Source organism: Thunnus maccoyii, chromosome 1, assembly GCF_910596095.1.
Source record: "Thunnus maccoyii chromosome 1, fThuMac1.1, whole genome shotgun sequence".
NCBI lineage: Eukaryota > Metazoa > Chordata > Actinopteri > Scombriformes > Scombridae > Thunnus > Thunnus maccoyii.
This window is the reverse complement of record NC_056533.1, coordinates 3,172,468-3,198,132: the sequence shown is the minus strand read 5'-3', so window position 1 is coordinate 3,198,132 and position 25,665 is coordinate 3,172,468. Positions and strand designations below refer to the sequence as shown.

Here is a 25,665-nt window from a genome sequence, read left to right as displayed (position 1 = left end):
TAAGACCCTATTTACAACCCTTAACTGGAAGAACTACAACTGTGGTGCTGATTTATATCAAGCTGCATGGCTGCATGCTGAAGGGAATTGTAGATTTTAAAAAATATTAGTGTTTTTCCTAAGATTGCAATGATCCACATAAGTAACTCCAGTGTGCCGTTTGTTTTTATGATCCTTGAACAAAGGTATGATATAACTGGTCTCAATGAGGAAAAACATTTTGTAAATAAAAAGAAGCCTCGTTAAAGAGATATAATGCTGATCACTACTTTGTTTCTACTGACTGGCTGCTCTTCTAGGAAACATATTCACCACCTGCGTTCCATAAACACACCGTCAGTGGCCTTGGACAGGACCTTACACAATGCATTCTGGTTCTTGTAGGATTTGTAGGATCTCATAGGGTACTCTACAGCCTTTTCTCTCAGTTTTTTCTTGTCATAGGCACCAATTTTCAAAATAATTGCACATTCCTACTACATAGGTGACCTACTTTTAAGAAATCATCCTATTTACAGCCATGAAATTCCTCTTTAATGTTGTTTTATTTGATAAATTGGAAATTCCTTCTCCTTAAGTATAGCATGTCACTTGAATAAGGAATAAAAAGCTGTTTAAGTTTTCCTAACATTTCTGAGATGCCGTAATCTGACATTTTGTAGCATGCTCGCACACACGATGATGCACAGTATTACATGCTTCTAATCCCCAGAATTAAATCTGAGCTCGGTCACTAACATTTCTACTTTGGATTTTCTCAGCTGCACACTGAAAAGTACAATACCAACTGAGACTTTGACTTTTGAGTCCTATTTTGAATGATGAGCAGAATACTTTTTTTATTAACTTACTATGATTCCAGTAAATGCCATGAGGTGCCTAAATTGGATTTATTTCTAATATTTAGCTTGAATAACAAAAAAAGTGCCCCTTGAAGGGAAAAAAGTGAGTTTCAAATGGAGTTAATGATTAAAAATCTGCCACAGTTCATCCAAAAATTATCAACTTAAGCATCTCTGGAAAGTTCTTTGTCTAATTTCAGTGTTTTTTAACTGAAGGCCACAATCACTGCTCTCCAAACATTTTGTTTCAGTGTCTTCCATTGTTTCTGCTGGAAATGTGTCACTAGCCAATTGACACTCCACACAGCACAGTAAAGGGATTGTGATTGGGATTCCTGTATACAGCAGAAGCTTTACACAATAAATACAAATCTCCTCTGTGTCTAAGTACTGTACATGAACTAAAATATGCTTAAACAGTAACTTGAAGGTTGGAGACGCCACTGAATCAATGTGTAGGAAAATGATGCAGATTTTCATTTCAAAGAAACAAACAAACAAAAATCTTATATACACACTAGAGTGACTTCTTACATTGTTTTTGTGAGATCATTTTAGTTCCGCATCTAAAAAATTAAAAAAAAAAACACACACCAGAGGTGACATAACAAAAGCTGTTATATCAGGCAGTATCAGCATTAGTAGTGATTGTCTAAAGGCAAGATACACACCAACAACAGAAACTAAAGTGCAAAGATCAGCTTGTTAGGTCAGTTATATGTCATAGTGTCTGATTTAACTCCTCACTACGTTTACGGCACTACTGCACAGCAGAGAGAGAGAGACAGAGAGATAGATGAGAGAGAGAGAGAGAGCCCACGTATCTGAAATAAGTTTTTAACAGGATGACGGAGGACATTACAACGGGTTTCAATGACCTCATTAAGGTGACAATTAATAAAAGTTATCATAATAACAACTGGGTGTTTTGATGTATTAAAACATGTTTTATGCAGTTAAGAGCAGCTTCATAATTATCAAAGAGATGCTGTATTACCGGCTAGGCCTGCAGGCATCAGCAACTAATACTAATAACAAACCCATATAAATAAAGACTATTAGTGCATACTGAGTAAAATAAAGCAACTACGAGACAGGTTTTTTAATTTAATAACCATGTGTACATAGTTAAAATGTTCAAAAATACCCCATCACTCAATCATTCATGATTGAAATTTTTCTCCAGATTTCATATAAATCTCTTATCAGGTTTCAAATATAAATAAATAAACAACAAAACAATTCAGTCAATCTGAAACTGAAAATGTAAAGTCTTGGTAAGTATGAGTAAGAACTGTATAATTAACTTGTAATAAAACTGAGAACCACAATATCCGTTCTGGGTTTCACACTAAAGTCCTGTTAAACTGTGAAGGCTGTGCAGGTTACGGGCCGTCTGCCTCATGTTTGCTGATCTGCCGGCGGGATCTGGAGAGGAGACTCCGGTGCAGTGGAGGACAGCGCAGCGTGGCTGTCTGGTAGAGTCTTTGGTGAAGTGGAGTACTCCTCCCTCAGAGACTCCATCAGGGCTGATGCTTATGCTGGGAGAGATAAAAAATTTTAGATCACATTCAGTGATATAATATTTATTACATGCACTGACCCAAATAATAAATGAGATTAAAAGACTGACTGGTTGATGATGGCTGGCCTCCACAGCTTCAGGTCCTCCACTCCCTCCTCTTCATGCTTCCAAAGCATCCTGCTCATGAGGATGGTTTCAAAGTTACAGTGCAACGTCATATATACACTATTATGCTGAATAATATGGTGAAGGTCGATCATTATTAACTGTGTGATATAAAACAGATGCAGACACCACCACTCATTACTGCAGCCAAAAACCTTATATCACAGCAACATAACATCACCTGAGAATTAAAATAACAAATGTTTTAGCTGAGCAAACAGGAAGTCACCAAGCTGTTAACTAGACAGGATCCTGTGTTAGATAACAGAAGTTAATAAGTAACGTCATGTATGTCAAACGGTAACCGCGTTTACAAAATAGGGTGCTAAGAGGGTTAGCTAAATAACGTTAGCATCATCCCTGGTTTTACAGGTTAGTTAAGCTGCTAACAACAAAATACACACACAGAGTTTAAGCTAGGCTTTTTTTGTTTGTTAATATTCAAGAATTACAGCCATATAGAGCAACTACTGGACATATGTTTAAGTAGCCATATAATAGCCTACATTTAAACAGCAATAAAACACAAAAACACAAACGCCATGATCCAACAAATATATTTTAGTCAGCAGAATGAGCTCTTCACAAACTTTGCAAACTAAGCATATAGGCTACAAAAATAAAATGAAACAAATAGCCTTGCTGTTGTTAATTTAATGCAGCCATGTGGGCAGTCTGCAGTTGCGCCACCATCTCAACCTGCTGCGGTCTCCCCGAGCCTGACTCTCACTGGGGCCGGAGAAAAGTTAAACCTCCTACTGATCAATTACATGTTATTTGACCATGGCTCACCGGGTTGATCTGTTTGTTTCACTGTGCCAGTGAGGGATGTAACGTTACCTGACAGAAAATGGTAAAACTCTTCGGAGTTGTGTTAACTGCTGTCGAGTCAAAGTGTAGGGCTGTTGCTGGAGCGTGCAGCTTTTGAATCTCGTGCCACGCTTAGTCATATCTGACCAAATACTCAGTGAATCTCTCAATGTCTCAACAGCGAAGGCAAAACCAAACCTTTGCATAACATAAGTTTATATTTAAGTTGTCTTGGCAACGTATCTTATAGGTATACTTATCTTAAATTAGGCTATTTAATATACTATTAATGAATTTATTTATTGATTGATTTGGTAATTGGCATATTTCCCACCGGACATTTTGGCCATTGATACTTTCATCTGCCGAATAACTTCACACGATACCAGCAAAAAGCTGGCAAATGCTGGCTAACGTAAACCCTGAACAGACATCAACTACTTCAGTTACTTCTCAATTCAAGCCACCATGACTTGACCATTGACTGATTTGGAAGTTGAAATATTAGAAACAAAGACTTACCAGAACAGTTCATGTCTTTGTGGAGCTGAATCTTTGAATCTCTCTGGTTGGCACGGAGCTGTATGAAGAGCCCTTTAATTCAAAACCCTGCCCAAACTGTACACCACCTATCCAGTTACTAGACAACACCTATCCAGTCATCCTGCGCTGCCACCTAGTGGACATAGCACGCGACCCAGTCAACAGTGCGCAATGTCCAATTCGACAGCACGCGCTACCCACCTTGATAATGTCGATTGGACAGAAATTCAATCGTCTCTCTTAAATTGGAAGTAGAGGGAGAAAGGCCAAAACAAACTTTGGAAATAAGCAAAAATCTCAGGTGGAGGAAATTGGAATTGGACATCGCGTGCTTGAACCACACCAGCTATCAGCCTCACACAGCCTTAGCTTCAACATCCCATCGTGAACATCATCATATCGCAAATAACATAACCCTCCTGAGAAAATGATCCTGCACACAGCCAATGTTCTTCCATCACAGAGACAGCAGTGAAGTCCATCTCTTCACCTGCATGAAAACTAGCTGCTGCTTTTCCTGCTAGGAAAGTGGACTTCAGGGCCTGACAGGCTGGAATTTGTGCAGCCTGCACAAACAGTTATTCAAGATGATGAAAAATGATAAAATGTAAAACACTAAATGACGACAGCTCAGACTGTGTTTTACATTCTTTGCAGCATTTTAAAAAACTGCTGCAACGAAAGAGAACAATTGTTGTCAAACTGGTGAAGAATCGTTTGCTTTTGTTCTGTCTTTTTGCACGTTTTCGAAGTTGCAGTGTGTCAAGCTCTCAGGGTTAGCATATGATTCAGTCATGAGCATGGAGTCATGAGTCAGGAGCATGTCTGAAGAGCAGTTAGACCATGGATGTATAAAGAGAACTGGATACAGCGTCAGAGGCGGGACCTATGAAAGTTGCTCAGTGGTGCATGAAGCCAAAAAAGCCACTTCCTGAAAACATACTGTACATGCTCTATCAGCCCAATGTGCCCATGGAGCACGCTCACTAGAGACTTCTGCTGGCCGAGACGGCTAACTTCCGGTTTAGCCCTCTACCTAACTTGAAAGGGGAAAAAACAATTTAATCGTGCGGCTCTTCTAGACTTTCGAAATGTGATCGGACCGAATGGATCAAATTCTGATAGTGAAACGAGTCATTTCGTGGGGGTTATGACGCTCAAAAAAATGTATCTACTGATTTACAGAGATCTCTTTCACAATGTAAGTCTATGGAAAAAAGTCTTTTTGGGCCCAATAGCATCACGTGATGTAGTAATTACACGGTTTGGCCGCTGCCAAATTGGCTTCAAAGCCTGGCACTCCTCCTGTATCCAGTTCTCTTTATACATCCATGGGTTAGACACAATGTAATGTACAAATGGGGGGAAAAATAACAGAACTTGAGAGAGAAGTTCAAAGCAGTGTCACCTTTCTGTTGCAGAAATGTGTGGAAGGAGGAGATGTCAGACACTAAGACATGTGATATGACAAGCATTTCATTTGAATCTGGTCTGAACACAGCTGTCTTAATGATAGGATGATCCAAAATAGCTCAAAGGAAAAGCATGGGTGTAATTAATAACATTTATAATGACAGTATCCCATTAATTTTGCCAGTTCCAAAGCCCTGGCATTGTGCAGGATGGATTTAACTCATTTAATACATAAAGCATTTTGCTTCCCATATCCTGATTCTGTCTCTAGATCCCGTCTGTTCCCATCTCTTCTCATTCCTTTATATTGTGTCAGCCTGTGGCTGCAATAATGTTTTTGCCAGTGTCTGTAGCCATAATGGCTCTCCTTATATGCAAAATGTTGAAAAAAGAACTGCAGAGTAGAGCAGACACTTTCATGGTTGAGAAGTTGATGGATTATATTTGTGTAGCTCTTTTTCATCAGAACTCTGCACTGTTCTCACATGTCAGAACAGAGGTGAGGATCACTCTGCTCTTCTTATGAGAGCTGCTGGTGTTACTCTGCTGCCAGCCCACGGTAGGCACAGACACCATCGGCTGTCTTTCATGTCTGAATGAGTAAAAGCTGTTTGTGCCTGGGTTTAATTTCTGAGGGCAATGGGCCTCATCGGAGTGCTTCTTGTGGAGTGTGGTTTACGTTACAGTAAGCCACCATTGTTAGTGTCTGACAAGTCATCCAGATCCAACTTGGCTCCCACCAGTATGGAACTTTTCAGGCTGATACTGGTATTTCATTGTTTTTGAGATGCTTCAAACCAGTCAGTTACCTTAATGTTGTGGAAAGGAGCTCATGGGAGTACTAATACCTTAAGGCACTTATCAATAAAAGTATGGTTAGGGGGTGTCTTGGTGGCCTGGGGGTCTACAGTGCTGACCATTAAATCACAAAGTCTCTAGTTTCCCTACTCTCTCCCCTCATTTTCTGTCAGCTCTCTACTGTACTCCATCTAATAAAGGCACAAAATTGAAAAGGATTTCACTTGGATGGGTTCCTGAAGGTCTGTACCATATGTTCCTGTTAAGGCTGCAAATAGCCAGTTATTCATGCTGATATTTGTCATCTTTAAATGTTTCCATTTTGAAACCAAAAACCTTACAAGCAGTAATTTTCTAACAATATATAACTATAAATACCTCTATTCATGCAAAAAAATGTTCCCTCTCAGGGATTAATACAATTTTCAGCACTTTGAATTGCCTTATTGTTGAAAGGTGCCATACATTAGAACTTGCCCCAAGTGATTTCATCAGCCTCCCCCCTCATCCCCCACCCTCACGACATCATTTCATCTGACAGCTGTGGGGCAACATGGCATTGAATCAGCAAGGACCCTGAAAAAGAGACTGAATGAAAACTTGAAACAGGCATCAGCTGTCTGTGAACACCAGACCAAAACCACTCACACCATCGAGTGGGAACAGGTCAAAGGTCATTGACCAGGAGTTAGTGGACAGTCATAAGAAAGATCAAGGGGTATATTCACATTCTACTCCATCTGTGAACAGAGACAGGGTGTTACCATCCAGTGTCAAAAAAGAAATTTCACGCTTTTCTGTTCATGTTCACAAATACAGATACACAGTATGTCAGTGACTACAGTTTTGTTGTGGAATAGAGTATGTTTAAAAACCAAAGGAAAATGAGAGAGTGGGAAATAACAGACTGACTGCCATAAATCGGTATTTAATTTAAAAAGATCAGTTCTGAGTCCAAACAGCAATGTAAAGCTCTGTTTTCCCTTATGGGATACGTTAACTCAGTATGTGTGTGGAAAGCTATCAGCAGGCGCTGAAAAAGACTTATTTTCAAATTTATCAACATTAGTGTAGACAGGGCCTCAGTAGTGGGAGACTTCAGTATTGGGAAGCTGTTTGCTGTTTGGCAAAGAACCAGGTCGCATAAAAAAAAAAAAAACCCTCACAAATGGATCCCATTTCCTCGAGGCTAGAGCTAGTTACCCCCCTCCACTTCGACTTGGGTTGTTTGGCAAGCACTCAGACACTCGAGTTAAACTTAGTTTGAATGAGGTGTCAGAATCTTCTTGAGTTAAAAGCAATTTCTGGAGAGACTCAGTTTACTTAGGATGCTTCTGGTGCATCATCAAACTGAAAAGCCTCCTAGTGATCAGGCCAGACACAGGTACTTCACATCAGTAATGGGAGATGGATGATGGATGTGCTCAAACAGCAGCTGCTGCTGGCGCTCAGAGAGAGCGCTGGGCACAGCAGGGATGAGATGGCATCACCCAGTGATGGAGGCAGCAGTGCAAGGAGGGATCACTTGGTTGCTGGGGTACCGTAGCAGGAAGTCTGTCTGTGACGGAATGAGGCCAGTTCCTCCTCTAGTGCATGTACTGTATATGGATTAATAATACACCACACAGCAGCATGAAATCCAGCTGTATACAAGGAGAAGAGAAAATAAATACAATTCCTGGGAGTAAATGGGAGGAGAGCTGCAGTGTGTGTGTGTGTGTCCTCGAGTGTATGTTTATGTCACTTTGTTTTGCCAGCCTGTCATCGTAAGTTACAATGACAAGCTTCAGCATATTTACATGATTGTATGTGTGTGCAGGAGAGCAGTGGTAACTTAAATGAAAAACTCAGCTGACACACCTTTTTATTTGCAGAACAGAATTTAATTCAGTCTTACATAAATCTTTACAGCAAAAATATATGAGCGGTATTATAGTCAACTGATATTAGCATAAAAAGATATGTTTTAGGGTGGAGAATTTTAATTGTAAGACTTAATTCATTTTAAGTGTTCAGAGCAGACTGAAGCCCTGGCTTTTAACTTGGAGAGAACATTTCTACATACTGTACGTTCACCTCAAGTTTTGGACCTTTGACTTTTCATGTGGTTATTATTGTAACCATGATGAATAAGGTCTCTTAACCTTAACATTTTAACCCAAACCACAAACCTTTCTAACCTTAACCTTAAAGTAGTTTTAACAGAAACCATGAGTTTTTCCCTAAATCTAAGCAACCAAACCTTAACCATAGCATTGTGATATCATAAAACATACGTATTTATTTTTTCTACAGGGATTTTTGGAAGGCACAGACAGATGATGTCATCCTGCTGATAGGGGCCTCAGTTGTTCTGGAGTTCATGGACCAACAATGTATTTTGTTGTTCAATTTTGGAGGACTTTGGAGGATGTTTTGTAGTGCTTTATCAATAACACCGTACTTCTACCTTTGCCTCGGAGAGAACAGTCAGTCATTCACACAACCACAGAAAGTTGCATGCCAGGAGTATGTAAACTTGTCAGTCAGCATGAAATTAAATTAGTATTTGAATGTAGAATATGTCCATTGTTGATGTTTGGCTCTGACCTCATCATTCCCCAAATGGAAACACAGAGCTCAGTACAGCAGCAAGTGGGGAGTGACGATACTAACTCCCCCTGGGGGAACATGGACTCATGCCTGCAGGTGGATGCTGGGGTGGAGGTGGGGTTATGAAATGCTGCATAGCTGTCAGGCGAGCGGTAGGGCAAGCAGGCATGCAGCAAAAAAGCGAATGGAGCACTGACAGCTTCAGTGCACAGTACATTATTGAAAGGGTGCACTGGATATATGTTGCAGTGAGAAGATGTGTGTATGCCATGTAACTGGAGCGATGCACTTTGAACTAGCTGGCAAGCTTTACTGCATATGTTTAAAGAAATGAGAGATGCTGTCAGTTTTCTGATGGGAACAGTCACACTGGAGGGGATAGCTTACCAAAACTTCACTTCATTACTGTGTGCAGGTATAGTACTTATGATCATTTGGATCTGTGTAAGTTATTGTTAATGTAACATCCCTATTGTCCACAGTTTGTGCAGGTGGTAGTAAAAGAGAAACATCCACAGCTCCACAGTTCAAAATCCTTTCTGCTACTTGGTTAATCAATAATTGGTTTTATACACAGTTCTAAAATTAATTATACAAAACTATGCAGTTGTTTCGAGACCTAGGAAGTCTAATTTAAATGTGTTGCAACATTTTGTAACAATTGCATCTCATTGCATTTTGGAAACATTGCCTGCACAGTAATGCTGGGATCACACTTAATTTGTTATGTTCTGTATTGCTTGGACTGCGTACAAGGATCCTGTGACTTGAAATAAAATATTATGATAAAACTCATTACACATGCTTTTTTTATTTTATTGTTTGTGGGGGTTTTTTATTCATGTTATTCAAGCTGAAATTTAACATAAAGCATGCTGTGAGAGGAGGATTACATGGAGGGAAACTGTTTGAATAGGTTACCAGTCCTCCACATAGTGCATGCAGAAAAATATACATAGAATTTACAGGCGTATTATTTGTATTACTGATTAATGTATGAATTATTTTTTTATTGGGTTAATTTTTTGGTCTATAACTTGTCAGTATTTAAGGTTTTTTTCTTCAAATGGCTCTTTCTGTCTACAGCCATGCTAGCAGCTCTGTGTAAAGAAATATCCATTTGAAGATGGATAAAAAATGAGGTCTATACTTTGAAAGTTATTATAGTGGAAGGGAAACACTGTTCCTGAGGGAAACATAAAATGTCTGTAGCAAATTTCACGGCAAACCGTCTAATAGTTGTTAAAATATTTCAGACAGTACAAAAGTTGCTGAACAAACCACCTGGCTGAACAATATTGCCATGCCGAGAGCCATGATACACAGCATGGCTAAAAACCTAAAAGGGTTTTAGTTCATAATGACAGAGAAAAGCTTCAAACCCTCACATTAGAGAAGCTGGAATCTATTCATGTTTGGAATTTTTATTTGATCAATTACTTGAAATGATTAGTTGACCATTGAAATAATTATTTTTTTCTATTGACTAATCCTGACATCGGACACAGGCATGACAGAAATGACCTTTTTGCTTTGAGGAACATCACATAATCCAGCCTAACTTTGTGTATGAGTTCTCTCATCTTTCTGTCTCTTCATCCATTGGTTAGCTCCATATCTGACTTTAAGGGTGTGTAATTGTGATGTGTGTGTGCAGGAGGTGGGCTGTGATCGCCAGCTGGCCAGCGGTGCCAGGGAGGATAACTGCGGCGTCTGTGGCGGCGACGGCTCCACATGCCGTCTGGTACGAGGACAGGCCCTACCTCACCTTACAGCAGAAGAATGTAGGTATCTGATCTCCAGCCTCACAATGATGTAATCCCTATCTGTGTCCAACTCACATATCACTAAGGTTTCAATTTAAAGCTTCATGTTCTCCAAGCTAATCCTCAATACTTAACACAGTGCACTTTAAATCTGAAATACCCATATACCCCTTTCCCCACTCCAAATGTTACTCAGTCTAAGACCTTCCAGCCCTCCGCAAATAGCTCATCCCATAAGCTTTCTTGGTCATTTTAGAGAATACACGCTCAGCTCAGGCCTAATCTCTATCTGCTGGTTCCAGACATACTGCATCCTTGCCCAACCTTACCTCTAATCACGCTCTTTGGGAGGAACATGACAAAGCTGGATATCTGTGTGCTGGGCTTTGGGGCTTTCACCTGTCTTGGCTCCATGTCAAACCTCTCTAAGTTGGCCACTAGGGTCTGGACAAAAAAACATATTTTGGCATATCGTGATATTTCCAATATGTTATCGATACACTGGTGCCAAGTATGGATGCATTTTTTTAAACACAGGACCACTCTTAATTGATTCAGCTGTTTTAGCTCACCACTACCCTCTGCCACCTTATGGAGGCGCTAAAGACACTGGTGATGGTCAGACATATGGCAGTTGAAATTGTAGGTGACAATGAAAAAGAAATGCAAGCAAAGTAAGCAGCCATGAGCAGCTGCTGTCAGACTCTCTGTGTCCTTTCTGGAAACACAGAGAGTCAATTGGAGCTTTGACATACACAAGAAGCATATTCATGGCCCTTTGTAAAAGTTTCTGTGTGGTACCCGTGTTGTAGCGGAGCTAGTGGCTCTACTACAAGAGGCTCTCCGATGTGTCTGTGGGGGCGTTTCTGTTGCTGTTTGCTGTTTATCATGTTAATGTTTAGCCAGCCATCGTCACTCATCAGCCCTGAATATGTTGCTAAGCACTGAATATAGCAGTTAGTTGTCGACGGGTTGTGTGTTGTGTTTACTGCCACAGAAAAGGAATAAATCTTTGGGTTATTAGCATGACGTTGCCATTCTGTTATCTCTTATCAGACTTGCTAACTGCCAGCAGCTCTGTGAGAGGCACAAACTGAGGCTACAGTTAGCAGTGATATTTGTACTCGGCGGCATTTCTTTTCTGTGAAACTAATTTACTGTTAATAAACATTGTACATTATCTCACTATTTCCTGCTCTTTGAAATACTTTTTTTCTTCTTCAGTTACAGATATTGTGATATATCATAGATTATTTCTTTATGATATATAATGTATTGCAGAATTGCCTTTGTTGATATATTGTTATTGTGGAAAGAATATCGTGATAGTATCATATGGTGAATTCATCTGTGATTCCCAACCCTCTTGGCCACAGGCCCTCAAGAGCCATCTCAGCTTTGGCCTGCTCTTCTCTCATTGCCTCCAGCATTTATTTATCAAGGCTGGACGATTAAAATGCCATCTGGCTACAGCAACCCATCCACTAGCAGATGGAGCTACACTATTAATGACTTCTTTTCTTACCTGTTTTCATAAAATGTAACATCCAGAGATTAAATTCATAATTGTGTTTTGGCCAGTAATGGTCTTTTCAGAATTTTATGTTTGGTTGGTCCAATCTAAATCCAACAATGTGCATAATGGGAAGAGCCAAACAAAAAATGTTTGTTTGGAAATGAGTTTCAATCAGTTACCATCTTAGTTTTACAAAACTGTCTCAGCATTGATCATTCAGTCTATCACGAGAGATTAGATGGAAAATGCTGACAAACATATCAGTATTCATTGCTTGCCGTAGTTTGCTGGGATATTGTAAAATAAACAAACAAACCAATAAATACATAAATACTTAATGTTCACTCTTCAACATTCTGCGCTGAATGACACTCTTGATGTAAAAAGTAATGTGTTTTCTCCCTCTTTTCAACTTTACCTGCCTGAGATGTCAAGACGCACCACTAGTACAAATAGCAATTTTATAATATTTGAAATGTGAGGTGGAAGTTTGTTTAAATGTTCCCAGGGCTGCTCAGCATTTTTCCAAGTTTTACCAGGTTAATGAAGTAGATACTGGCAGCAAATATATATATATGCATACCCCAGTAACTGGCTCTCGAGCTCAGGTATTGTATCAAATGTTTCAAATTAAGTTGCTTTGGCATGCCTTGGGGAGTGGAAATGAATATGGCTGGATCCTCTGAAAAAGACTTGTATTTTCAGATCACAGCCGGTAACCATGTAAATATTTCTCTGGGTTTTAATATGTTGGAGATTTTCAGCGAGCACCAGGGGTGTGTCTGTGCTGTTTGAGTGGAGCTGTATACAAGCATTACACATCGGAAATATAAAACATAGAAGCACACCTTAACCTCAAATGATTAGCAAGTCAGCAAAGTCTGGACATTTAGGAAAATGTCGGGAATTGCACTTAAAATTGTAACATTTGAGGATGAAAGTTTGGCTCCATTACCTAGATCTGAAGAGGTCAAAAGTCCAGCAACACTTGTGTTCTAAAGAACAATTTTATTGTGAGACCAATGTGTTAAGGATTGTGGCTTTCATGAGGGTCATCTTGACCCTCATAAAAGGTATTTCCCTTCTCCATGCACTTTGGAAGTTGTTGAAGTAGTGTAGAAATCCCTACTCTGCTTCCATTGCCTTGATTGGCATGAAGGTGATAAAGGCTGTAGCAAAATTGCAGGCACATCATAGAATTGTAATCTTATCAAACAAAACCAAAATCTCAGCCTTAGAAATAACCACAGGGTTTAATCAGTATATCTCAAGAAAGGTGTGTCTGTTATTTTGCCCATCAAATGTACATAGTATTTATACATTTTCTTGTCATTGTTCTTGTATCAACATTTGCTGCTCTGAATTATAATCCTCATAAAGGAAATAATAGTGATTATGTCCAAAATAATTGTTGGTGTACTTTATCGATAATACCAACAGAATAAACAAAATAAATAGAATAAGAGTCTTAAAAAATGCTGCGTTTTGCATGGCAAACTGGATATTGTTGCTAAGAAGGAACACTTCATCTAAATATAATTTCTAAAACTACACTTTTCAAGACACATAAGACAAACATTGATTCATTGACTCATTGTGCTTTAGTGAGTTTCAGTACCATTACTAAAGCGACACCTTTGAGGAATATGTTTCTTGACATAAGTTCACTCTTGACCTTGGGAACAGTGTAGTCAGGACTACAAGTACCTAGGAGTCTACCTAGACAACAAGCTAGGCTGGGCCAAGAACATTGATACTGTGTACAAGAAGGGCCAGAGCCATCTCTACTTCCTGTGGAGACTCTGGTCTTTCAATGTCTTTAGTACTATGCTGAGGACGTTCTAATAATCTGTGGTGGTCAGTGCAATAGAACTTGATTCTGTGACGGTGGTCTGAGAGGGTAAGATGCTGATTTAACTGCAGAACATCATGGACAATGACTCTCACCCACTCCATCATGCACTAGTCGTGGGCAAGAGCACCTTGAGCAACAGACTGATACCACCTCAGTGCAGCACAGGACGCCACAGGAAATCTTTCTTGCCGGTGGCCATCAATCTTTTTAACTCATCTACCTCCTGCTGATAGGCTGACTGCAGTGACCTTGGTTCTTGGTGATTGTATTATTATATTCTGTTCAGGACTAATCAATTGACACTTTACTTTCACCATGGAATTTTCTGATATATAGCTCTTATATTTATTAAATTTCAGTTCAGTCAATTTATTTACTGATTGACTTGACCACTGCACAGATTGCATATTTGCTATTGTTATTGACATTGTAGTTGATTGTTCTCTACCTTGTTTGATACGGATATATATTTTTCTTTGATGTCATATTATGCTATCTTGCAGCTGTTGCACACCAATTTCCTTTGGGATCTATAAAGTACTATCTTATCTCATCTTACAGCTTTGGGTAAAGCTAGTAAGTGGATCCCGATTCAAGATTATTTTGTCAAACCAAATCATTTAATAAAAGAAGCAACAGTTCTCAAATTTTGAACATTGTCTGAAAACAAGCAGACATACAAAATAATGTAACAAAATAAATAGATAGTCTAAAATTGGCTAAACTATGATTTAAATCAATTAATATCTGAATAACTCATAAAGAAAAAGGACTACAAATCTGACTCAACATTTCAGTCTATAACAAAAATAAATTCAATATCCAGCTTTAACAAAAGATCTTTACTATCACTACATAGAGCATCCCAAGCCTAATCCATGGCATTAGCACATTTCCCCATGCCATAGCCAATGTCCTCTAATGGCCAATACAAGGCTGCCTTTGTAGCACTTCAGTGATGTGGATGGAGTGGGGCCTTACGCAGTGGAAAGAGTCTCCGTATTGTTGTTGGAGAGCTCCGGTTCAGCATCAGGTTTGTCTGCGACTGCCAGTTGCACTTAAGTCATCTTTCCTCATCCAAAAATCCTCCTCCCCTGCTCCAAAGCCAGAGCAAAGTCCTCAGAAGTGAGACAGTGAAGAAATACTGGAACTTTTGTTGCAGTGGGCAGATGTAGGCGTTTTCACAGCACCGTGCCTGGACTGTTAGAGAGCCTGTAGATCTAGGAGGAGGAATTCAATCCAAGCAACCTATTCTGACTTTAATAAAAAAAATTTAAAAAACAGGGGCTCTCGAAGAAGTCACAGAGGCTGTGATGACATGTTGCTTCCTGCCTGGTCCTTTAAAAGGGGCTGGCAGAAGATGGGCCACTTGACGGTAATCAGATATCTGGGCTGCTATACCTGCAATAGTCTTGCAAGAATACAGGCAAAGGCTCATGAGGTGAAGGCTTAAAGATACAGAGACATCATCTAGTGTCAAGTTTTTTCCCCCACACTTTTATGCTTACTTTCTCATGGAAGTCCAGATGACAGGATGGTAGAGGCATTTCTGTCAAATACCAGTGAAATCAAGAAGGACATCTAAATAATTCAGGTAACCTCAAGGCATCAAATGCATTTTGCTACAGATCCACATGAAGTTGGTACTTAAAATCCATAGAGAACAGTGGTGAAGGTAACAGAGTGATAAACCTCTCTGAGCTTGTTTGAGGCTTTTGACCTTGTTGATTTTTAGGCAGTATTAACTGGATCCTCTGTAAGCCTCTGCAACCTTATACAGTTGACTATAACACCTATCTGTGTGTAGATCAGCAGAGACAGCGCACTATCCCTATGAATCACCATGATTTTCACCATGTCTTCTATACTTTGCAAGAGCAATACATATTTAGAAAAACATCACCTGAATTACATTCTTTATAAACATAATTAGGAAACATGTTTAATGAAAGTATCTGCATTTTCACTGATGCATATTTAATACATTTTTCTACAATATCTTTGACAACTAAAACATGATTAATGTTTTGAAGGTTATCTTTACGCAACTTAAACCTCTGGGTTAAGGTTGAGGAAAAGTAGTGGTCTAGGTTCAACATTAAAAAAGTCAACAGTGACTTGAATAACCTTAAAGTTGTGTAAAGCAATAATAAATATGTGCTCTAAATTTTTCATACCACAGAAAAATGTGTTATTAACCACTAAGCCAAATTTGAATGATTAAAAAAGTTGCCAAATATATAAAATTAGGTTTCAAAATCATGGAAAAACAAGCAGTATTCTGAGCTCTGAAAGGCTTGGGGCTGCTGAAGGTGCTGAAACTGTGCCCCCAACTGAACAGCCTCTGAGACTTCTCTCTGAGCTTAACAACGCTCATGCTGAACTCCCTTAAAAAAATATACAATTTAAAATAGGCCTTGTTCGTAGGTGTAAGACAAGCAACATGGATGGTATTTTAAAAAATAAAGTAACACTAGGAGCCACTGTTTGATTCTGCACATATTTTGTAGGTAAATGTGGACTTATTTCAGTAAAAATGTAACTTAAATGAGTAGTTAACAAGCATCTATCACGGATCATTGTTATGTTTAATTGTCATTTTTTTTCAGTGAAGTTCAGTGTCAACATTACTCACTTCTTTGCTAAAAAGTGCCGATGAGGGGCTGGAAGTAGCAGCCGTGGGAGTATGTCACATCTGTAGTGACGGCAAAGGCACCGGAGTAGCATCTGCAACGCAGCTGCATTTATGTTAACAAAGCTTGGTGCACAGACATTATCGAGAGGCACTGCTCTGCTAACCTAGAATATCTCATAGTTAAGTGTAGACCTTTCTATCTGCCCAGAGAGTTTACATCTACTGTTGTGACTGCAGCATACATCCCCCTGGATGCTAATGCTAAGCTTGCACTGAAAGTATTGCATGCTGCCATTAGCAAACAACAAACATGCCCAGCTGATGCCAAGGCTCTCTAGTTCTTATATAGTGTTAGGAGAGGGGTCATGCTAGTCACCCCTCTACGTCATGGATCCACCATTTCAGGCCCAACCAAAAAATCCTGAACACAGAAATGGTGAAAAACACTTTAATGGTCTAACTCCACCATTCAGTACTACATAGTTCACAGTCTTTTCACGTTTTCAGCAATTATTTTCGAACATGTATATTGTGTTTCACCACAGTGCTGTTGCTGTTTTAACATAACCAAGCCCAGGACTCAAGAAGTGAACCTCACTCATCAGTGTCATAGTCCTGTGTTTGAATATGTGTTGATATTTGGTGGCCAAGTTCTGACCTAACAAATATTACTGTCAAATTGTATTAAATCTTTGAAAGATTTGCTTGTTGCTGCAATCCACAGATGCCAAAAGCTTCCACACCATTTTTGATTTTTTATTGTTTTGTAATCAGCCCTGGCTGAAATGCCCCATGCACATAAAAACATAATTTTTCTTCATAACTTAGCATAAGTTGTTTGGGATACCTCTTGCACTGTTTAACACTGCACAGAGTTGGCCAGTTGCCATTTTTTCAAATCTAACTGATAGACCTGTCAATAACACGACAAAGATGACACCTAGGGAGAAGCTGTATTCCAGTATTTGAAACTTTCATGTCTGTGGCAAAGCAATTCACAACTATTCACAACATAGTGTCTTAGATGTTAAAACTGAGGTAAAGAACCAGCAAGGAAGCAATTATTGATTATCTCTTTAGAAGCTTGTGGCAAGAATGCCGACACAATTTACACCACTTTAGTTAGAAATGCAAAAATTTTTTTCAAAAATTTTTCAAAAAAGTTTTTATCTTTTAATGGATCACAGTCATAATCAGGGCTAAAGGCCCTGGTCCAAAGTAAAGAGATGAACACCAATGAAATTACACTCTCTTAAATGTAATTTAAATAATTATACAAATGTCAAATTAAATACAAAGACAGGTAATGGAGGTCTAGTGACTAGAGAACCACATGACCCAAATTTAAGCTCAAGTTCAAAATTTGTCCTGGACTGCTTTTAAAGGTTTTGTCTGGCAATATTTTTCTTATTGTCAACAAATCTCATGTGCAGAGCCAAACCAACAATGAACTCATCCAACTTACAAGTATTGTATGTGTATCCAAACCCTGATATATTTTATTCCTCTGTGCTGTAGACCTCCGTTGTTGTCCAAAAACTATTAAAAACACATCAATGACACACACCACTGCTCTGGTTGACATGTTCCTTTTCCCCTGATTACCATGTCTTGTTTAGAAATGTCTCCAAAGAGTAATAACAGTAATAAGATAGTATCCCTCAGGAGTGTACTGAAGTTCTTTGAGAAATTTATAATGTAGTACAAATTCAAGAGGTTATGTTATGTAGCACAATAAGCGAGTGAAGCTGTAAACGGAATCATGTTCCCATGCTTGCACAGTGGCGTCTGCTGTACAAGGAATCTCACTCCTGAGGGTTACTGTCTTATTGCTGTTATTAGTATTTGGAGACATTTCTAAACAAGCTACAGTAACTGCTGTCTTTGTCTTTAGAGAACATGTCACCCAGCCCGGTGGTGTGGCTCATTGGCATGTTTTTAAAAGCTTTGGACAACAATGGAGGTCTACAGCACAGAGGAATAAGATATATCAGGGTTTGGATACAAGCACAATACTCAGGAAGTAGGATGAGTTCATTGTTGTTTGGCTCTGCACATGAGATTTGTTGACAATAAGAAACATATAGAAAATCACCAACTTTATCCTTTGAAGCATGATGCTGACTCTCCACCAGCTCCAGGAGGGCTGATTGTGACCCCTGACTTCACTACAGGGAGTGAGAGAATTCCTTTAAAAACATCGAGGAGGTATCACAATATGCAGGTTTGCTTTCAGTACTCTGAATACATATGTTTCTGAGACTGGCGGCTTTGAACTGTGACTTGAGGCCAATGCTCCTTTTATCAGAGGCCATTGGGGAACCTGTAGAGCTGTGGTTATCCTTACACCAGTGTCAACGTTTCCTCTGACCAGAGAGACTCCTTCTGCCAGACTCATTTGTTCTTTTTCCATTCACTCTTAAAGTCTCTGTCTCTCATGTCCTTTCTAGCTTGCCTTCTGTTTTAATGTCCCAGAAGAAGAGAACTGATACAGTGCACGAATCACAACCATTTAGGCTTACCTTGGTTAGTGTGTTTATCTACCATTACAGACGCACAGAGTATCACCTTTGTTCCTCCTCATCCATTATTCATAACTCTATCATTTATCAGTCGTTGCATTTGGAATATGAATTGGCTACATTATTTCCTAAAGCCTCAGTTTACGGCTCCAGCAGACTCATGTAAAATGAGCTCATAACTGTTTATCTGTGTTTCATTTCCCTAATTTATTTTGAAGGTCACTTTTTTGAAAATTCTTGGCTTTACATTTAATCTCCATTTTAGAGTGCAGAAAAAAATGCAAATGGCTGCAGCTGAATTTATTTCATTGCTCCCATAAATTTAGGACATTGCAGATGCAGTTTCCAAGCATAATTATGTTAGGGGGCAAAGCCCCATGGCTGGCAGCCAGAGCAGCTTAATCGTTTGAGCTCAGTGCTCATTTGTTGCCAGAAGGAAAAGTAACTTTCATAAAATGTGGAAAATAGAATTAACACTCCATTTGTCCATACCTGTAAAGGTCTCGCCTCGTTACCACACCTCCTCACTTAACCACAGAGGGAGAAACACTTATAGTGTGAGAAGTGAGGAAGTATTTTTGCAGGCTAAAAAACAGAAATCCTTTCACAGCAGTAAATACTTGCAATAGTTTAGCTCTGTGCTGTTTGTGTACGCTGTGTGCATGACCTTAAGAAAGTGTCATGATTGACTAGTTAGTGAGGCTCACTGACGTTTAACAGCACACATGTGGATGTTATTTAGGTCCGCAGAGTTGGTCAGTGCTGCTGTGCAGTTGTAAAGCAGGCAGATTTAGGGATGGCAGACTCTGTAGTGTGGTGGTCTCCTTCAGTCAGTGCTCTCGAAACAGTGAGAGGTCTTTACCACAAGCAGGGTGTAAAGTGAAGGAGACATCTTCTTTTATGTGAAGGACTTCAAGGCAAATCCTATAGAGCAGTGCTCTCTCTCATGCAGGTTGATGGACAAAATATGAGACAAAACACCAGAAAGCTGCAATTTGCCACTTTTTTTCAAAGTAAACCTGCAAAAAAAGGCAGAATGAATTTAATGCATTAATTGATCTTTTTACTCACTTAGGGGCAGCGTACAAGCTGTAACCAAGAGATTTTTTCACTTTTTCAACTTTGAATTAATGAGAACTACCACTTAATCTGTCTGAAATAACTTGAACACAACCTACCTAGCCTAAACCTAAAGCATGATAGTTGTGTGTCAAGGGGTTAGAGCACAGCTGGAGCTGAAGCATTTTGCTGCCCAAGATACACCTTAGATCCTGGATGTTTGGTCTCTTTAAATTAAAGAGTACAGTCTAGACCTGCTCTATGTGAAAAAAGCCTTTGTTGTGATTTGGTGCTATGTAAATAAAATTGACTTGACTTGACTTAGACTACGCTGTAGCTTTCATGCACCTCTTCAAAAATGTAACTGTTCATTGGGGCTATAGAGATACCATGAACTGTGTGTTTTCTCCTACAAGTTCCTGATGGTGGAAGGGATTGTTGAGTGTGAAAACAACATTTAAGGAAGTTTAGAAAGTTGAAGACGGGCTTGGTTATCTTCTCCTGTTCAGTAACACAATGAATGAGCATTGCTTTATATCAAAGTGAATGGCACTACAGGGCCTTAAACCTTGGGGTCCTGAATTTGGACAAACATGACACATTATCACCAAGTTATTTTGATGAAAGTGTAAGCTCACAGTTGCGTATTTACACATCCACACCTGGAGCAACATTACCATTCATCAGGAGTTTTGTGTCTGGTCAACTAACTAACGTGAGTCCAAAATTCACTTTGCTTTTAGTTTCTGTTGTGGTCTCCACCAACACTTGAGAAAAATAGTCCACTATGTTCAACAGCTAGTCTCTAACTGTGTGTTAGCACTGTTTGGTGCTGGGCAGGTAGTGTACAGTTGATTTATCAGAGCTTTTTCACTGAAACAGCTGCCTGATGCTGATGGAAACCAGGTTGATGAGTTAATGGCTGGAAAACCAAAAATAATGAGCTTCTTAGCTAGAAAGCTCAATAGGGGATCTGCAGAGTTGGGTGATGATTTTCTTTGGGTTTGTCACTATGAGCAACCTTTTTCATGCAACATATATTCATTTAATCCATTTCTAATTAAAAAATATGTATTAGTGAAGAATTAAAGTAACAATTATAAACAAGATAAATTATACATTATTAGTCACTTGGTCTGTAACCTTGCATGTACATTAATCCATATGCCTGAAACTGGCTTTTCAATAGGAGTGTGTATACTAGCTGCATAACAAGCTAGTGGTGTGAGGTAATCAGAACTGACCAGATGATGGGATGAATGAGGCTCCCCTAAAGGGAAAATGTGTACATTGTACCTTTCACTCTGAAATAATTACATTTCAATTGCGAAGGCGGCTGCACCAGTGGATGGAAGACATTTTACAGGACAAGGAGCACCTTAGGCTACTAACACTATTCCCTCATGATGTTCCCATACTTTGTGGTGATAACACTCATATCCATACTACTAAACAAATTCATGAGAGGTTTCATGAGCAGCAGGATGAGATCAAACTCATTGTCTGACCCCAATTAAAAGATCCGAACATCACTAAAACTAGTCCGTTCATGCTGGACGCATGACAACACACAAGAGTGGCAGAGTACAACGTCAGCCTTAATGAGTACAAAATACTCACAGTATGATACAGTTACAAATCCAATCCCACTCAACTCAAATGATGTCAAATATGACCTTGTTTTGAATTATTTTGGGTATTTTATAGCCTTTATTAGACAGCCACAGTAGAGAGACAACAGGAAATGAGTGAGAGAGAGATCCAACAAAGAGAGGTCCCCAACCCAACAAGTCCCAACATGAATGAATTTTAGACCTATACTGTTGTTTTTCTTGTGAGATTGGGCTGGAACTGAACCACCGTTGAGATTGCATTTGTTATCCGGTATCAATCATTGGATGTCAAGCCTACCAAACTCAGTGCCCTGTTAGTCTCCATCACACTAACTGGAAGAGGGGCTCTTCATGTGTCTAATTTTCATCAAGGGGAGCTGCCCAAAATCACAAAAAGTAGCACAAATTATCACAAAACTTCCAAACTGTTCCCAGTTCCCTCTTCAGGCATTTAATGCCTTATAAAAAGTTTTTACATGGTCCCTAGTAGATCTCATGGTGATGAAACAGATTGTGATGTCTGAAATTGGCACAGGTTCCCTTTTAGTTAAAAGGGTGTACAACCAATAATCCTTGGAAGGTTTTTCTTCGTATTACTATCATACGGTCCTCACAACAACAGACATACACAAGTACACAGACTCATGTAATAATCTGTGTTTGTATAATCTTTGTTTTGATGCTTCATGTTAACACAGTCAAAACTGGCAACATTGTGTGTCATTCTCTTTCAATGTCATTTAACAGTTAACTCTCAAAGGCCTAATGCATAATGCATTAAATTGTTAGGCTTTTGGTCTCTGGATATCTCCCCTCAAAGTGGCGCATCTTTTACATTTTTCCTTTTCTCGCATTCTAATTTTACACAATTCATTGCACTGACAGATTCAAGGTCAAAATAAACTTGCTCAACTGCATTACTCACTTGGTGTTTGTTAAATTGTCAGCTATGATAAGAGCAAACGATACCATTGCGAGGGACATCAGTCTGCCAGCCACAAGCCATGAATAGGAACAAAGCCAAATGCAAATGGAGCAGTGTGATTTCAGACTTAAACTGGACATGTAATTATTTTTGAGAAACTGGGCTTTGCTGATGTGCAGATATGATGGTTTTTGTATGTTTGCCAGGGTTTAATGTGCTGCAAATAAGAGATTGGAGGAAATGAGCATAATAATAATTTGTTACAGCAGCAACACATACACAAACAAGGCAATAAATCTATCATGTATTTGTTATCCACCAAAAGTAATAGCCTCAGTCAAAAGGAAGTCACTGCCACAGATATCATTAAACAGATCACTGTCTTTAAACTCATGTGAATTGTATAGAGTATGCTGGTAGGTTTGGTGAGATGGGAGTAAATTTGGGGATTCCAGGGAGCCTTTGCCACAAAATCAGGGAATGTGGCTTTAAATGGAAAAAAAAAAGTTTATTTCTAAATTGATTTAATCCAAACTATGAAACTGGCTTAAAGCCACTTGACAGGTAGTGGAACAAGAAAATTATCACTTTATAAAGTTGTTATAGAGATGTGTTACTAACAGTTTCCTATTTACACAAATAGACATGGAGCAACATCAGCATTCATTTGGAACCCCGTTTCTGAGCAAATGTAATTTCACTCTTCTTTAAGCTCTATTTTGGTCTCCAACAACTCCTGATGAAAATATCTAGCTCTGTAGCAGCTAAATGCTTCACTATGTTTCGTCAGCTAAGTAAAGTTGTAAAAAATAAAAAGAAAAGTAAAACAATGAGCCAAAAGACACTTAAATGCTCTGCAGAGGTGAGGGGAACTGCAGAGTTGGAGATAGTTCTCTTTGGATTTATCAGCACAATTCACTCCTTTTGCATTTGATTCATTGTTTCTATTAAGATAGTAATTAGTGCAGCTTTAATTTTATGGACATATACTATGGAAAGTGTCCTCTATGCACCTTGTCATAGTTTCTCCACATGAATTTTTTCCTCAGATTTCAACTACATAGCCCAAAATGACAAATCAGCAATTTGGCTCTGAGGGCTAGAAATTTCTGGACTTGTGGTGGATTGTTGAAGAAAGATGGTGTCACTCTGTCCTTGTGTCTGCTATTTATGATATGTGTGTATTTGAATATATTCATTTACATGATGGTTTTATTATGTGTTGACTGTTTTGTTCCATCCTGTTGAACTATGAGCAAGGCCAGTTCCAAATAATTGTAATGGTAAAAAAGTGAACTCAGCTGAAGGGATTCATCAAAAATTCTGTCTTTTAGTGTTTTGATGATGGTGATGGAGAACGCTGTCTAACATGTCACACACTGTAGGTGTTCGGTTCTCCACTCATACTATTTTGCCACCTCTCTGTATATTGCACTGTATTGTGTGTTGAAATGAAACCTTTCCAACCGTGTGTCTGCCTGCAGCTGTGAAGACAGTGCTGGAGGTCCCAGTGGGAAGCCGCTTTGTCAGACTCAACGCCAAAGGCCCTGATATGATAGGTGAGTGACAACAGTTCAGTCCATACTCTGAGCGCATACAATCTTATTTTGTATATTCTTTGCCCCCGGCCTTCTTACCGCCACATACACACACAATGACAGGCAATCACATCATGCACTGCTTTTTACCCTTGTCTATCGTTCTTAATGAACAAGGCTATGCTGGAAGGTGTTAAGTACAGTGATTATAGAAACAGTCATTCTGCATAGTGTTTCCTTACTGTCAGCTTAGTTTCTGATTCTATTCATATATAGTCAAGAAATTAAAAAAGAGAATCTCAAGGAATATAGAATTCATTTATGCTACTTTATGTTTTAAGCTTAATTGTTTATTTATTGTCTTGCGTTTGGTCTTTGGACTGAATGTATAGAATGATCAATGCAGCTTATGAATCAAGGTGGTTGTATTTATGTATTTGTAATAAATGGTTTTGGTTTTGTATTGAATTTTACAAAAAGAACTAGAGGAGAGAGAGAGAGAATTGCTTTGGAAGACAGTAATCATCTTGTGGTGGGTAAATGGTTTTATATTGGATATAGTGAACTGAGAAATACTGACATAACATTCCAGTTGTGCTAATCAAGTAAAAGAACAAAGGTTGACATGAACTTTTTAAAGGTGTCTTCAAGCATACCTTATCTGATTGGTGCAGTTCAAACAAATTCTGTTTGGTGTTTGCCTTTTTGGTTCAGTTGGTTTGGAAAGGTGTGGAAGCTGTCAATCAAACTCTGGTGCTAACTAAACAACTGGAACCAAGACTATTTGAGAAGGAGGTCCTTGGTCCACCTCTCTGTAGCTGTAGCTCAGTTGGTAGAGCAGAGCAGCCATTATTTTTTAGGTTGATGATTTGATCCCCAGCTTCTGCGTCAAAGTGTTCTTGAGCAAGACACCTTGAGTCCTAAATTGCCCCTGATGTCGTATGTGTATTATTAAAAATATAAGTCACCTTGCACAAAAGCATCAAATGAATGCGATGTCATGTTAAATGTTACTTCTAAGTATACTCTGGTGCTGTTTGTTTTATGGTAAGAATGCAAATTGGACCAACCACAGGACTGTGTGGTAGTAGTACGTACAGTATACTGTATGTGGTTTTAGCTTGAATTCAGAAGTTTTACTTCTCTTAATCTGGATCCACTTGAGCCATGCTGTTCATTTGAATTCTTAATGATATTAGGTGGCCTTGTTTTCATCCTGTTTCACTATTAATGACACATAAGGACTGACTGCAGTCTTAAATAACAATATTCATAATTGCCTACTTTTTTGTGAGCTCTTGTTGGTTTCTGCAGTATTTCAAAAAAATTTTAAGACATTTTTTAGGACATACCACGTAAAATGGCTTTTTCATAATCATACCGTCAAAGAATTACAAAAAACCAGTAGGGACAATAAGGCCTACAAATACTTATCAAGTACAGTGACTGACATTTATGCCACATATTTGTCAATATTTCCCAGCTGTATATAAGAATTATTCCTAGTAAGATAATTAATCAATTAATGTGACCAGTTACAACATAATT

General features: G+C 38.9%; 1 protein-coding gene across 6 annotated transcripts in view; it reads left to right on the top strand.

Annotated features, from left to right (window-relative positions):
• Positions 1-25,665, top strand: part of adamtsl3 (ADAMTS-like 3) — a 296,275-nt gene that overhangs the window by 171,151 nt on the left and 99,459 nt on the right. For all 6 annotated transcript variants that reach the window (XM_042405614.1, XM_042405639.1, XM_042405622.1 and 3 more), the window contains 2 exons: positions 10,346-10,472; positions 24,064-24,138. In XM_042405614.1, the coding sequence (XP_042261548.1) occupies positions 10,346-10,472; positions 24,064-24,138 (202 nt within the window). The remainder of the gene's footprint in view (positions 1-10,345; positions 10,473-24,063; positions 24,139-25,665) is intronic.